The sequence below is a fragment of the Lissotriton vulgaris genome, chromosome 4_1, assembly GCF_964263255.1.
Source record: "Lissotriton vulgaris chromosome 4_1, aLisVul1.2, whole genome shotgun sequence".
Taxonomy (NCBI): Eukaryota; Metazoa; Chordata; class Amphibia; order Caudata; family Salamandridae; genus Lissotriton; species Lissotriton vulgaris.
The window spans coordinates 1202060059-1202076802 of record NC_141691.1 but is presented as its reverse complement, the minus strand read 5'-3'; the positions used below and the strand labels follow the sequence as shown (position 1 = coordinate 1202076802).

General features: G+C 43.3%; 1 protein-coding gene across 1 annotated transcript in view; it reads left to right on the top strand.

Annotated features, from left to right (window-relative positions):
• The window catches only part of LOC147723040 (molybdenum cofactor sulfurase-like), a 577064-nt gene that overhangs the window by 496334 nt on the left and 63986 nt on the right, over nucleotides 1-16744 (top strand). The window contains exon 12 of the mRNA XM_086965413.1: nucleotides 7466-7562. Coding sequence (XP_086821539.1) covers nucleotides 7466-7562 — 97 coding nt within the window. The remainder of the gene's footprint in view (nucleotides 1-7465; nucleotides 7563-16744) is intronic.

The following is a 16744-nucleotide window of genomic DNA, read 5'->3' as shown; positions in this document are numbered from 1 at the left end:
ACACAAAATCATATAGTCACAATGTTCAAAATTCAATGAAACAGTGTTAATAAGATCTCATATTTACATGTTTACACATCTGTAGTGTCACAATTTGTGCCAATACGGTTAGGGATTGCCGTTTGGTATATCGGCCTAATCTCATGAGCAGTCGCTAGGCCAGCAGGGTAATGTAGTTCGCCTGTTGAAAGCTTGTTTGCTATTGGGCGAATTCGCTCAATGTTACATGTGACTATCTCGTGTCACATGATTCGCAACCAATCGCTATGTGGCTGGGAAATGTAGTATCCCGCCAGGTGCAAGCGGGGTTCGAGACTGCTCTAAGATGGAATACCACTTTGTGTATCCGTATCTGGGGCACCGTAAATAATATCTATGTTCTTGGGAGCTCCCTGGGTTCAACACAGTGTCTGAAGTGCTGAGTATCCCCTCTTAGCATGGAATGGGGAATAGGTGTTCAAATCTGGTGGTATGCCTTAAGTTCAAGTGCTCATAATGGGGAGTGAGGAAATGGTGACGTTTTAGTGTGAGTGTGTAATTACGTGAAAAGTAAATAACAACTGGATATAAATCTATTTCCACTCAAAAGTGGCTTGTGTGTGGCTTATCAGTCATAATATTCTGGCCCTGAGACGACTAGCGTTCATATGGTAGCACCACAATTGTGGGTTGCCATTCTCAACCTGCGCTCTACATCTACATTTAATTTACTTGTAAGCTCCTGGTAAATGATACTATATGTACCCAGTGCTGTAAATAAAGTGCTTCTAATGGGCCTGCAGAACTCCTTGTGCTACCCACTAAAGTATCACTTTAAAACATGCCTCAAGTTTGCCATTGCAGCATGTAGTGCAGTTTTAAACTGCAACTTTGACATTGCAAAATAATCCTTTTGTCAGGTCTAAACTTTCCTTTTAATACTTATAAGTGACCCATAAGGTAGGCCCTATCAGCTCATAGGGTCGGGTGCATGCAATTAAAAAAGTAGGGCATGTGAGTTTAAATTTTACATGTTCTGGTAATGAAAACCTCTTCAAGCCGTTTTTGACTACTGTATGGCCTATCTCTCCCATTGTTTAACACTGGGTTACCTTATTACATTTAGTAAGTGCTAAGAATATTGAGAGCAGATAATGGTATGCTATTTAGGCTCAAATGATTTGTAATTTAAAATCCTCCTTAATGGTAAAGGTATATTTCAAGTCACTATTCTTTAAATGGCACTTTTAAAAAGTTGGCACTTTCTTGTCCTAACCATTTGTGCCTTCTGCCAGTGTCCTGAGTCACATGACTGTGAATGGCTCCGCTGTTGGGCTTTGTGTATTAGTCCGGCCGTGACACAAAGGGTATTAGGTGTGGGTAGGATGGAGCATCCTGCCTGGATGGCTGGGGTGGAGCTGTGCCCACTTACACTTCAAAGGGCATGCCTCCACCACACAAATGAACATGACACCATCCTTTTGACACCCCAGGCAGTTCCGACCCTTGACAGGTGAAGGTAAGAGCTTTCCAGGACCAATTGTGGGGGTAAGATAGGGTGTCCCCATCACAAACAAAGGCTGGCACCAGGTATAAATATTGAACACTCCGGACCTGTTGAACATTGCCAAAAGGACTGCCTTGCTTCTTAAAAGACTGAACCTGCATGCCTTTTTTCCATGCTAGCCAGAGTACCTCCAACGGTCAGTTGGCTGACCTCTGTTGTGTACTACAGGAACAAAACAAGTTTCTAGCTGCCTTCCCTGCAATTGCCCAGCTGACCAACTAAATCTGGACCAGCTTAAACCTGCCTGGACCTGCGAGGTGGCCCCTGAAACCTGGATCCTTGGCTTTGCACCACAAGAAAAAAGTAAAAAATCATGAAGTTTGGGATTTTTGCAATGGCTGACCAGCTCTTCAGAGCGAAAACCTCCTCTTTGCGGACTCCTCCAAAGAGAACGGAACTTTTTGTGCTTGACCTGAGAAGGTAACTCCTCAGCTGGACTAACCTGGTTCCTGTACTCAGCCTGCACTTCATCACTGCTGGCCTGATCTAGTTACTTTCCCTTGGTCTGGTGGGAGCAGATTACTGTGAGTGGTACTTTCTGCTTCTTAGCGCCATTTTCACTACAAACCTTCAAATTCTTTGTCTCTGGTTCTAGTGAAAGGATTTTTGTAATTCTTGTATAATTTTATCCATGTAAATCTACTCTTATGTTTCTACATTGGTTTGATCAACTTGCTACTGTTTTTTGTGTGGTTTTTAAAGACAATACATATTTCCTCTACGTTAAGCGTGACTACTTTTGTGCCAAGCTACAAGAGCGTTACAATAGGTTAACTTAGGGATTTTTGCGGTTCACCGTAACAAAGATTGTGATTGTTGCCTGAGTGGGGCTTTCACCCCCCTTTAACCAATAATCCACTTGCTTACACTAAGACCTGGGCATGTGGCACCCTTTTTGCTACAGTATTTCAAATGCCCATTATATATGGTCCTCGGATATCTGGAGGATGTTTATACAAATATCCCATAATTTTTTCTGTCTAAGAGGCTTTAAACCTTTTTAAGCTGCTCGAAGCGGTGTTGATAACATGAATACCGAATTCGATATCATTTTCACTTTTAGTCATTAGAAAAAAGAAGGTCCGCCTACCTATAGTGTGCTGAAAAGTATTGAATCCATGTGTAGTATATTGTTAAATGAATAAAGTTGAGACAAGTGGAAGTTCTTCAGCTCAATTTAATCGCCTCATCCACCAACAGCATAAGAGCATCAACTGACACAGAACACAGTGTAATTCCTATTCTAAGAACACTAAAACCTTCCTGTTCTAAGAAATGTCCCCGAGCAGGGAAGCAATGACCTTAAAGGAAAAGTAGCATAATAAAGAAAGACGACATCACACATCTCCCTTCTTTACAAAAAGGTAAGACACGCAGTAAATTAAGTCATAGTAAAAACAAAAGCATAAACAAATGAGAAAAACAAACAGAATGCAGCCTATACATAATCTTTCATGTACATAGGTGCACTACGCAATCTCTGACTCCTACAACGATTATTAGGAGAAGAACTGGAACAGGAAGGAGAAGGATTATTAGTACCATGGAGACTAGAGTCAGAATCACTGATAGAATGAGAAATGTCTTTGGACTTAACAACTACTATTCGACTTTTGTTCCAAATCCTCCCATCCTGTGTTTTGATTGCATTACCAAAAACTTTAATGACAGGTCTGACATTTGTGTATTTAGACCAAGACCTTCTCCCTACAGGTGCCTTTATTTTTACTAGATCACCAACTTTTACATCATGAAATTTAACACACTTGATCTTATCAAAGTACATTTTCCGACAAGTTTGCTTTTCTAACTCTCTCTCTCTCCAAGCACCCAGACGATTGTCAATGAGCCCCTTTTTTAAATTCATCCACCCTGGACACCACATGGTATTAGGGACCCTACCCCTGAATAATTCGAATGGGGATTTCCCAGTGGTCGTATAAGGGGAACAACGATAAGCATCAATTCTTTCCTTCAATACCACCTTCCAGTTTAAACCGCTGGCTCTGGCCAATTGGATACACTCCTTCAACGTGCGGTTGACCCTCTCAACAGCACCATTCGTTTCTGGATGGTATAAGGAAGAACGTTTGTGTATTATGCCACATTTGCTAAGATACGAATCAAACATGGTTGAGCAAAACTGTGGACCGTTGTCCGATAAAATGCTATTAGGAAAACTCTCCCTCATAAAAATATCAGACAAGAATTTAATAATCGCATTCGAACTGATGTCATTAACAGCACAAACCTCAATCCACCGTGAATATAAATCAATTAATACGATCAGATAAGGTGTGTCAGAAACTCTCGTGAGGGGACCCAAAATGTCTATCGCTACTTCATCCCAAGGATGATTCGGTAGATTTCTACAGACCATGGGCATCTGTCTGACTTTTAGTATTTTGTCACTTGCGCAACACTCAACACAATCTCTCACCATACGTTCTATTTCTAAATCCATACCTGGCCACCAAAATTGAGTACGTAACATCTCCTTGGTTTTTACTATACCCAAATGACCAGAGTGTGCATGAAATAACAATCTTTTTCTCAATGACGAAGGAGGGACCAGCCTTAAACCACGAGTTAAAAACGCAGGTTGAGTTACATTTTGCATTTTCTACTCTGTTTTTTCCTTTTAAAGTTGTCCTTCAAAGATTGGTCCTTAATAAATACTTCTCTTCTTTTTATGTATACTTTTCTTTTGAATACAGTTTTTTTTTTTGATAGTGCAAAGAGAAGTCAAAAAAAAACAAACTATAGAACGTTTTAATAAAGCTTGTTCTTTTTCCTTAGAACCTTTAAACAATATGCTTTCTTTTCCTTGTCAAAAAGAATGTTTTAACACTGTTTTCCTTTGTCTTCAAAAACCCAGGACAAATCCTTTTATTAGGTTCTTTGTGAGAACGTTTTCAACAATGGGCGTTCTTTTCTCTAGCTTTCCAGAGAAACGGCGAGGGAAACAGAAGACTCTTTTTTTTTTTGTCACTCGAACGCGCGTGTGTGTAATGCGTCATTGGAACGCATGCTGATTTTGCTTGAAACGCATACGCGATCGCGCACCTTCACGCGGGCAGCAACAGCGTGAGCTAGCGTTAGCGTTGTGGATCGCGCACCTTCTCGCGGGCAGCAACAGCGCGAGCTAGCATTTGACTTAATTTTAAAAGTTAACGCGGACAGCGTTATTTCCCTTGTATTTAAATTCCCTCTTATTTCGATTCTAATTCCTCCCTCCTTGCTCCTCACCGGACCAATTGGTGAAGCGTCGTCTTCTTTGGTTACGTAGTCTGCTGCTGGGAAGGCACCGCTTCCTTCTTAATTAAGACTGCCGCTGGGGAGGAAAGTTGAATTATCGACAGCTGGGTGTTGAGGCATCGAGGTAAGATTAATCGTCGCCAATATTAATGTAGTATATTGTTAAATGAATAAAGTTGAGACAAGTGGAAGTTCTTCAGCTCAATTTAATCGCCTCATCCACCAACAGCATAAGAGCATCAACTGACACAGAACACAGTGTAATTCCTATTCTAAGAACACTAAAACCTTCCTGTTCTAAGAAATGTCCCCGAGCAGGGAAGCAATGACCTTAAAGGAAAAGTAGCATAATAAAGAAAGACGACATCACACCATGCTTTTGCATTTACATGTATTTCAGTCTTAATAGAATGATGGATAGAACCATGCAGTATGATTTGCCGGAATAGTCAAGAATCTTTAGCCTTCAAGTCACTAAGCCATGTTGACCACATATCCTTGACTTTTTTTCCTTTATTAGTTTTTTATGTAGCCTGCATGCGTCAGCTTTTTCTTCCCAGCCAGGCTAATTTATTACTCATTTTCAATGTACACGTTTTAGAAAAAAAATTGGCCAATACAGTAAACAATGAAGCATGAATATCTAATTGGGAGGCATCACCTAGTAGGAGGTCCATGTTTTCTTCTGAAAGTGATACAATCTCCTCATACATAGCTGGTAATACGTCTGCTTTCAAAATAGTATCCCACCTAATCTGTCTCCGTTCACTGACTAAACTAATTTAGGAATCAACTTTATGGTGGGTCACCGGCTTTCTGAACCAATTCACACCGAACAGTATTTATCAGGGGCTCCTGGTCACTGTTTGGCGTCTTCAAAATTACCATATCTAAAATATGACACCCAGGGGTACTTTTTACATTTTGGCTTACTTGGACTGTCAAATGTGGTTCTTTCATTACAAGCCCACAACACAATTGTTGCTCAAGTCGCCATTTGTGAGACCATTGCTTTGGATTGTGTTACCTTGGCATTGTTGGATATATTAGGCTAATATTCATCCTTTAATTTTTTTTTACATATGTATTTTATTATTAAATCAATTTTAGTTATTAAATAAATAATACACTTTATTACATTTCCCTATAGTTTACCTATTGAGTGATACCTGCTGGGACGTTGTAGATCTCGCAAAACAGGTAGACATTTGCATATAGTAAGCTTAATACTTCTAAGTTCAGCTGTAAGGTTCTCCCTTCTTTGGCTTTAGGTGATGGAGACTCTTGAGTCTACAACTAGGGTTAAATCTCAACTCAGAAAAGAGACATTGCAAAACACCTTGGTGTTGGAGTTGGTGTACATGTGAAAATTTACCTATGTAACCTGGGCACCTAATCTTCCTCTTTTCGCATGCAGGCTCAAGACTTTCCTGTTCCATCATGTTCCTGGTTGCTTTTTTAATTCACCACTACCATTGTGAAGTGGCCAGGTCCCCTTGGGTAACTTGGAATCTAACGTGCACAGCTATGTGTGCATTACTCAAAATACAACCATATATAACAATTTTATGCCAGCATTGTGGTTACTCAAATTATTTTCACAATTCAAATAGAAACAGTTCACATATTTTAGACATAAACAATAGATAACTGTTTAGTATGTAATTTAGCATAGATCATTACACACTAGAATTAACACAAAACAACGCCCAATGCATTTCGGGATGCGAAGTCCCTTCGACAGGGGTCAACTGCTTTCACGGTAGCAGGATCGAATCGTGAACACTCTTTCAAGAGACCTGTCAATGGCCAGAAACCTTCCCAGGCCACTTGTACTTGCTGCGACAAATTGGATACGGTCACTGAATTGACACAGTTCCTACTCAAACGTTCAATGACTGATTTCTCAAGTTGTCCTTAGTCTGCGGCATGATCTACTTTGGTAATGTGCCGGTACACTGTGCCACTGTGTGAAGAAGCAAGACAATGGACACATTTTCTCGTAGCGTCCATATCAAACCGCTCCAAACGCCCGTTTAGCCATTGCCAGGTTTCTTGAAAGAGTGTTCACGATTCAGTCCTTATGCTAGGCAGGCATATATCTAACGTAGCACACTGATTGGTTCACCTGCAGTATAACGTGGTTCAATCATAGTGTGCGCAATCCACCAACATTGCATCTACCATTGTATCATGCCATAAAAAAGAACCTCTAAACATATAACCAGGAAATCACTGAAGCACAGATGGGCATTCCAAAGTTCGAATGTCTAAGATGATGTAGAATGTGGACACTTAAACTTGTTTAATGTCCTGCTTACATATACTTCATTCCAAAATCATATCTGCCATTCCTATTAATAATCAAGAATGCAAAAAAAATATGAAATAAAGTAGATAACTTTGCATCAGTTGCTAATAAAATAATGCAATGCAGTTATATGAGACCGTGCTCAAAGTGGAATATTGTTCAAACCAATGGGCCTGGCATGCACAACACATATTGTTTCTTGGTTGACTATTGATGCCTTTGAGATCACTTGAATAAAAAAAGTCTTGGAATATGCATTGTATATTGCTTCCTTAAAAATGCAAATATTTACCCCAAATTTTAAAACTCTCATAAACAATCTTATTGCATGTCATTTATTTGTCTTTAAGGCTCCTCCACAACAGCACTTTCTATGGCGAATAAAGGGCAGTGTCTCCTAATAAACACCGCAACCATTCTGCAGCTTCGACAGCAGATATCACAAAGGTAAGAAAACATGCATCCTGAAAGGCAGTTGGCGGGAGAGCGAAAATATAAGTGGTGTTGGAATCTTTTTCTATATTTATAATAAAAAAGGAATATTCGTACTTGTGACTTACACCTTTTAATTCCAAGGTTTGGCCTTCATATACCCTTCCCTCGATAAGCATGTTTACCATTTCAATCCTGAACCACCACTTTAAGTCTGGCTTGATAGTGCAGTTGTCTGCATGACCCTTTGTGTCAATATTTAGAAAGTGGGCTTTGGTTCAACCCCCTTCACCCATTGGTTAGAAACTTTGTCAATCACATCTCGGATCTGCTCAGAGGAGTATTCATTTCTCCAGCCAGGCTATTGGCTGTTGCCCCGGTTACTTACCGGTAATCTTCATTACTCCGAGCCCTAGTCTACCTCGACACAGTATAGGTTATTAGTAATTACTGTGGCGAGGAAGACGGATGACGAGGTAATGCCCCGGTTACTTACCGGTAATCTTCATTACTCCGAGTCCTAGTCTTCCTCGTCACAGTAATTACTAATAAACTATACTGTGGCGAGGAAGATGGACGAGGAGGTAATTGGAGTATTGTTCCGCTTCCTGGAAAGTGCTTCCATTGCAAAGCATGATGGAGTACATTACAGCTGAAAAGTAAATGCTCATCATCGGGCTCACCCCAACTCCTAAAGATAGGGGTGGGCTCAACCATCTTCCAGGGAGGACTTATGATAAGGTGTATGGGGGCATACCGTTAAAGATAAAATTCCTCACCCACTCATAAAGTATCCTTTATTGGTGGAGTTGGAGGGAAGATTAAAGACACTATTATAGGGTTTCGGAATCTGATGGTCTTATGATCATAGAATAGGCACCCACATGTTTAAGCCCTCCCTAATGGCCTAAATAAGTCCGGGGCTTTCGTCAGGGTGGGATGTAAAGAGGTTACTTCCCCCAGAGACGTGAGTGCATTAATGCAATTTGCATAAAGCACCTCCAAGTGTATAAGTAGGAACAAGCCTAATACTTGCCGCATGTTTCAGGTGAGGAATTACCCCATGTAATCAGGGCATCGATTCTCGAGGGAGAACAGGAGGGAGGCGTTGTAGTCACACATTCGTCAAAAGTCCAACCCTGCAGTAACCTACTAGCTGCTCTGCGCCCCGGCTTTGTGGGGATTACAACTTAAAGCTAGACCTATTAGCCATGCCAATATTTAATTATAGGTTTGGCTTGATGCCTCATGGATAGTGTTTTGGGTATGTATGTAGAAGGCATGTTTGTCCGATTTCTGAAAGTGCATTATTTATTATCAGTGCATCAGTGCAAGACTACATGTATATAAGTATCATGGATATGTGTGAAGTTCTTTTGTTGCTGCTGCTACTTTAATTGTGGATGTTGTTAGAACGGAATTTCTGCTTTCAATTGAATTTTGGGACTGGGTATTTCCAGTACCTCCATGCAAATGAGTACATTACCTCGCTGGTTAACTCCAATATTGATTTGCAAGTCGCATTGCATAGAGCCTTTTAAGTTTGCATTGCAATGTAAACGCACAGTAAAACCGTCGAACAGCAACCAGAGAAAATATTAGGTACTTTATTTAGCACGTTTTCATCCAGGCTGTTACAAAATTGTACAGGAAACAGATTTAATTAATTTGAAAGGCTAATGACACAAAAAACGCGATATTGTCAACTAGGATTGGGCATAATTGTGATTCGCTATGTACAATTTTCTGAATCATTCAAATAATACAATATTATGTTAAACTTCACTTTGTGATATCTTGTGTAAAAATTGAGCCTGAGGGTATTCCTAACAGTCAAAATTCACGAGAGATACCGGCAAGAAACTTCATTGTTATGTCATTTTTATGCTGCCTGTACTTTTTGAGCCATTTCTTCTACCCCCTTCAGTCGGACGCTCTCCATCTCTGCTGCCAACTGGCTCATTGCGGTTCCTCACTTCCGCCTTCCCACCCGTCATGGCACCACTAAGCAGCCCTTTACCTTTCCTGCTGCAGTGGCATGGAGGAACCGCTCCCGGTCATCCTTCCTTGCTGCACAGAGGTTTTAGCCTCCTGCTACCATTGTCCTTTGCTGACCAAGACGGTTTCCTCCACTGTGGTTGTGCCTACATTTTTTTTCTATATTTTCAGCTTTTCTTATTCCATATATTGCTAAGTTTTACTTTTACTAAATTTAATAATATTCTGTCTCTCTTTCTGGGGACTGATTATATAGCACACACAGTAGTTAAGAGGTAGGATGAAAACGCCTCACACAAACCTCCTCAAGAATACCTTCACTCACACTTAGAAGTGGAGCTGTGTAAGTTATGTCGCTGCGAAATAGCGAAGGAAAAAACACCAACATTTTTAAAACTGCCATCTCCCCAGAAATCTGTGGCATGCTTCATCATAGGGCTGTTGATACACCTCTGCGCAGACCAACGCAGGAGGTGGAGCAATAGGGAGGGGAGGAAATTACAAAAAATAAAGAAATAGTGTGGGAGCAAATGGAAGGCGCAGAAAGATAATTAAAACTGACGCTGAGATCTCCAAGTAAACCCTTTAATAATGGACTCCCTTGTCAGATTATAAGATCATTGAAGGACCAATGGATGGTGGTATGGTAGGTTATAATGAAGCAACTACCCCTTCAATCTGACAACTGTCAAAACTGTTTTTTTCAGCAGCCCTATGATGAAGACTGTGGGTGAGGGCAGTATTAAAAACCTTTGTTTTTTCCTCCTCTATTTCGCAGCAACATAACTTACACAGCCCCACTTCTATGTGTGTGTGAAGGACTGATTATTGAGCACTTTCTTCTGCCCCCCTCCCCAAGTCAGCTCTCTTCGTCTCTGCGGCCAACCGGATTGTTCTGGTTCCTCGTTCCTGACCTGCCCTCCTGTCGTCCGGACTGACTCACTTACCTCCCAAGGCTACTTAATGGAGACCACAATCTGGTTCCATTGAGCAGCCCTTTTCTGGTAGAGGTTGCCACTCTCCTCTGCTGCCATGGCACAGAGGACCACTCCTAGTCCTCCTGCCTCCCTGCACAGAGGTTCAAGCCTCCTGGTGCCTTGGCCCTGCGCTGTCCAAGGTGTTTCCTTTGCTGCAGTGGTGCCCAAATTTTCTTTCTATATTTTTCTCTTATTGTTTTCTTTATCTTGCTAAGTTGTATTTTTAATAAGTTTAATGTTATTCTGTCTCACCTTCTTGGGGACTGTTTATTGAGCCCTTCCTTCTACACCCCCTCCCTCAGTTGGCTCTCTTTGACTCTGCAGCCAACGTGCTTGTTCTGGTTCTTCTTTTCCTGCTGCCCTCCTGTCGTCTGGACTGACCCGCCCACCTCCCAGGGCTTCTTAATGGAGGCGCAATGCAGCTCCATTGAGCAGCCCTTTATCTCCTCTGGTAGAGGGTGCCACTCCCCTCTGCTGCAGTGACACATTGGAACTGCTCCTAGTCCTCCTGCCTCCCTGCACAGAGGTTCTAGCCTCCTGGTGCCTTGGCCCTGCGCTGACCTACGTGTTTCCTCCACTGTAGTTGTGCCCAAATTTTCTTTCTATATTTTTCTCTTTTCGTCTTCTTTATCTTGCTAAGTTTTATTTTTACTAAGTATAATGTTATTCTGTCTCACCTTCTTGGGGACTGTTTATTGAGCACTTTCTTTTTCCCCCTTTGGTCTGCTGCTTTCTGTCTTGTTCTGGTTCCTTGTTCTCACCTGTCCAGATTGACCCACCCACCTCCCAGGGCTAGGGCACTGCCATAGCACCAAAGGCGTTCCTGAGGCAAACCCGCCTGTGTCCGTCCGTGCCTAGACCGAACTCAGGGCCAGGGCCCCTGGATCTACAGCCTGCCTCCGATGCTTCTCAGATGAGATCTGCAACCTCAGACTCATATCCCCCACCACCAACCGCCACATTGCCTCACCACACTCCACTGGAGGAACCTTCACCTGCTGCCACTGCCGCTTCTCCTGTGAAATGAGTACCTCTCAACAACCACCCAGCAGGCACCCAACCACATGCCTCAGCTTCACTATATACTACTCAATGTCATATCTATCTGTAAGCACACCACGGAAATCTGGGACACAATACCCACCCTCACCTGTGACGTCATGTGCATAACAGAAACCTGGCTCACCCTACCTCAGTACCTGAAACCGTAACTTCCCCCAGATACAAGATGATCCACCTTGACCACCATCACAGACTCAGTGGAGGCATTGCAATCATCCACAAGGACTCCCTCAACTGCACTGCCTTCGATGATGACACAACACCCATCATGGAACACCTCAATTTACGACACCAATACCACCATCAAAGGAACACTCACCTACAGACCTCCTGGCCCCTGCCGCAGGTTTTGAAACTCCCTCCCGGACTTCAAAGACACCCTGGCCATCGACTCTGACCACTACATCTTCCTGGATGACCTGAACTTTTACCTAGAAGCCCCTGATGAGTCCAACTACACCACACTCCTCGAGAACATGAGCATCATCGGCCTATTTCAACTGCTCCCCACATACAGAGCCAGTCACACCCTGCATCCCTTCTTCTCTACCTTCAACAGAGCTAAATTCTCCCACACCACCAAAATGTCCTGGACAGGCCACCGCATCATCCACTTCAATATAGACGGTCCATGAGATCCTCCAATGAGACTCCTGACCCACCCTCACCACAATAAGGGCAACGCTATAGAACCCCTCTGGACCACTGCCTAAAAGTAACAAGACCCACCCCTTCAGACTCCTGTGAACATGACGTCCAGAACTTCTCAAGCTGGATCTCCCCGGCTGCCAACACCATTGCTCCTGGAAGTACACAATCAATAACAAACTCACCAAAAAGGCAGCTGGTTCACTGCGGAGCTATATACCCTCAAGCCACGTTGCAAGAAATTAAAGGGACACTGGCATTCCAACAAGACCTCCACTAACCTCAAGTCCTTGATATCCACCCTCCACAACTACCACTAACATCTCAGAGAGACCAAGAAAGAAGCCCTCAACACCTGCAGCAAGGCAAGGGTCAAGTATACCATGGAACTGTTCAGCATCGTCCTGCTGCAACTTCAACCCCCAACCCACCGGCCTCAACCACCTCAGCAACCCATGCCTGCCCATCCCGCCAGCCCAGGACCGCCGAATGGAATCAGCTCTCCACTGGAGACACCATCTCTATCATGAACACCATGCACTCCGGAACTCCCAGAGACGCCTACCCATACTACACCTACAAACTAGGAAGAGAAGTCATTGCATGTCCCCTCACTGAACTCCATCATAGCCACCCTACCCATTGTCTGGAAGCACACAGAAGTCAAACCCCTCCTGAAGAAACCCTTGGCCAACAGTAACAAACTCAAAAACTGCTGCCCGATCTCACTCCTCCCTTTCTTCTCCAAAGTCTTGGAAAAAGTAATCAACTGCCAGCTCATGGACTATCACAAGACCAACAACCTGCTCGACCCTTCCCAATTTGGCTTCTGACTAAACCACAGCACAGAGACTGCCCTGATCGCAGCAACTAACAACCTCAGATACCTTCTCCACCTAGGCAGACTCCATCAAATTGGCATCCAGGGCAACACACTCAAATGGAACTCTTCCTTCCTCTCAGGCTGAACCCAGAGGACCTAATTACCACCCTTCTCCTCTGCACCCAAAGACGTTCTATGCAGCATACCTCAATGATTCTCCCTCAGCCCCACCTTCTTCAATACCTACATGACACCTTTGGCAGACATAGCCCGCACCCAAACATCATCTCCTATGCCGATGACACCCAGCTCACCATATCCCTCACAGAAGACCCCAGCTCCATAAAGGCCAACTTCCAATACCCCATGAAAAACCTTGCCACCTGGATGAAGACCAACTGCCTTAAGCCCAACTTGGATAAGATCATCATCTTCTGAAAGAAGCCCTCCCCATGGGATTACACATGGTGGCCCACTGCACTCTGTCTCATACCCACCCCCACCAGCCAAGCCTGCTACCTCAGAATTATCCTGAACACCCACCTGACTATAGGAGCCAGCAGATTAACGCTGGCTCCTCCTCCTGCTTCCTCACCTTCCGCATGCTCTTCAAGATCTTCCAATAGGTCCCCGTCTCTTCCAGAAGGAAAGTCACCTAGGCCCTCATCGCCAGCCAACTCGACTATCATAACACACTCTATGTTGGAACCACCAAAAAAATCCTCAAACACCTCTAGATCATCCAGAACTCTGAGTCATCACTCATCCTTGACCTCCCAAGAAGGACCAGCATCACCCCCCTTAGAGCTCTCCACTTGCTGCCTGTCCAGTAAAGATTCCTCTTTAAGCTCCTCATCCATGGCTACAAAGCCCTTTACAAGTACAAACCCGCCTACATCAATGACCACCTACATTTCCACCATCTGAGCAAGAATCTCTGATCCTCCACCCTCGCCTTAGCCCTGATGCTCTTCATTCACCACAGCCAATGTGGAAGACCCTCCCTTTCTGACCTCAGTGCCAAGTCCTGGTACAACCTCCCCTCCACCCTCACACCACCCCTTCTCTAAAGGACTTCAGGAAGCAGCTCAAGAACTGGCTCTTCAACTGAGGCTCACACAGCGCACAAGTGTGTTGGGACCCACCAGTGTGACAAGCCGCACTATACAAGACTTTCTGATTGATTGATTGAATCGAGCAGAAAATATTTTCCTTGAAAGGCTGTCTGCTAGAACTAGTCCGACCAGCAAAAAAACAGTTACATTTCGCATCTGCAAAATTCTTGAACTTTAAAGAATTTCCAATAAAGCAAAATTCACAACACTTCACTATTTTAGTTGACATTGTGTACTGACCTAATCATGAAAACAAAACACATGTTTAGTAAAGAAAAATACATCTAGAAAATGTTATGAAAGCACACTTCCTGCAGGGTCGTCCCTAAATATATGTTGCCTTTACCTTCCTGTTTTCTGAACCTGTTTTTGTTGGCTTTTATAACAGTACTAAAGTGCTCATGCACTCTCCCTTAAACATTGTAAAATAGTCTTAATCCCAATTGGCACATTTATTTAATTCTAAATTCCTAGCAAAGTGGTACTACCTATACTCATGGTCTGTAAATTAAATGCCACTAGTGGGCCCTGCAGCACTGGTCTTGCCACCCACTTAAGTAGCCCTTTTAAGCATGACTCAGACCTGTTATTGCAGCCTGTTTGTGCAGTTTTTAACTGCTTTTTTGACCTGGCAAAATAAACCTTTTGCAAGGTCAAAAACCTTCTGTTTTAATGCATATAAGTCAACCCTACGGTAGGCACTAACCAGCCCAGAAGGCAGCATACAGATTAAAAGATTTGTGCATTTACTTTTAACTTTTACATTTCCTGGTAGTGATAACATTGGGTCAATTTATTACATTTAATAAATAATAACTTTCCACTGGGAACAGGAAGAACTGTCAAATTTGGTTTCTAAAGAATTGTAATGTAAAACCTTAATGGTAAAGTCAGATTTTAAGTCACTATTCTGAAATTGTCACTTTTAGAAACTTGGCATATACTTGTCCCAATCATTTAGTGCCTGCAGCCTGTATCCTGGGTCACATTACTAGGTGTAGCTCACAGTTGGTCTTTGTGTATTGCTCCCAAACAGTGGGAGAAACAGGGACTAGGTATTGGCAGGACAGGCAATCCATGACTTGATGAGATTGGTAAGCTCTCACCAAACACACTTTCTTTTTAATCAATCAAGCAACCTTTGTTTGGCTTTTACAAAAAAGCATAAAAGTTACATTATACAATAAATGTGCAACATTGAAAATCCATTAATTCATACATATGCGACCTCACACTCAATATCAATACAATAAAATAAATACTGTGTCAGTGAATACAATTTGGAAAGTTAAAAAATACTTAAATAAAAACAATAATAATAATCTCTCAGCGACACATTCGACCATAACTAACCCTTGTGTTTTAATCACAGCTTGATCTAAGCCTAACAATAGACCTTAAGAAAGTGCATTGTTACCTGAGAGCATTTGTAAAAAGGTAAAAGCAGGTTAGACCTGACTAAAATTGACCTTTTTTAAAATGGGGATAATATATGACTTCATGGGCACCTCATCAAATCTACAAAACATTAAAAAATTAAGCATGTCCTGTGAGACTTTTCGTCACAGCAACTGGGTTAATCCACAGACATCTTAGCACTTCCCTGCTCCTGATTTGAATTTAAGCCTATTAGTAATTGTAGCCTGGTTATCATCGTAGCGCTTCACTGCTCTTGCATTTAAATTAGTAATTGTAGCCTGGTTATCATCGTAGCGCTTCACTGCTCCTGGCTGCCCACGTTGCATAATTTGATTTGTAACTGAATTTGATCGTAGCGCTGAGTGTAAAGCTAACATTGTTTACTCTTGCATAGCCCTGCTTGTGTTGTTTTCGTGTTCGATTGTTTGCTGCCACCATTTTGTTGTTCTGCCTCCCAGCCCCTCTCTCCACCCCGCTCCCGCCTCCCAGCTAACCCCACCTCGCCCCTCCCCCCTCCTCCATCATCCATATATGATAGACACCTTAGCGCGCAGCGTTCACACGCAGCGTTCGCGCCCCAGTCGCGCCGAAGGTGCGCCAAAGATAAGCCGGTCTACGCCCGTCTGCACCTGGACCACGCCCAGCGCCAGACCCCCTGGCCCCCGCAAACCGCACTCGCCCCGCATACCGTACGACGCCGCCACCCTCCTAGCCCTTAACCCCGGACGCACACCTCAATGCTACGAAGCTGTCCCGGGACGTACCCACGGTCTTTTCGCCTGCCACTCCTGCAAATTTACCAGCATCAAGACCCATACCACTTCCACTAACCCCAAACACAGCTCCGACCCTAACCACCTGAAGTGCATCCTGCTGAACACCCGCTCGGTCCACAGACACGCCACCGAACTCTGGGATCTACTCGACACTACATCACCGGACGTCCCCTTCATCACTGAAACATAGATGAACGCATCATCAACACCCGACATCGCCATAGCCATCCCAGACAATTACAAGATCATCCGAAAAGACCGCACCGTCCAAACAGGAGGAGGCATCGCCATCGTCCATAAGAACACCATCAAAATCACGACCAGCTCCGACGATAACCTTACAACCGCCGAACACCTACACTTGCAGATCCACACCGAC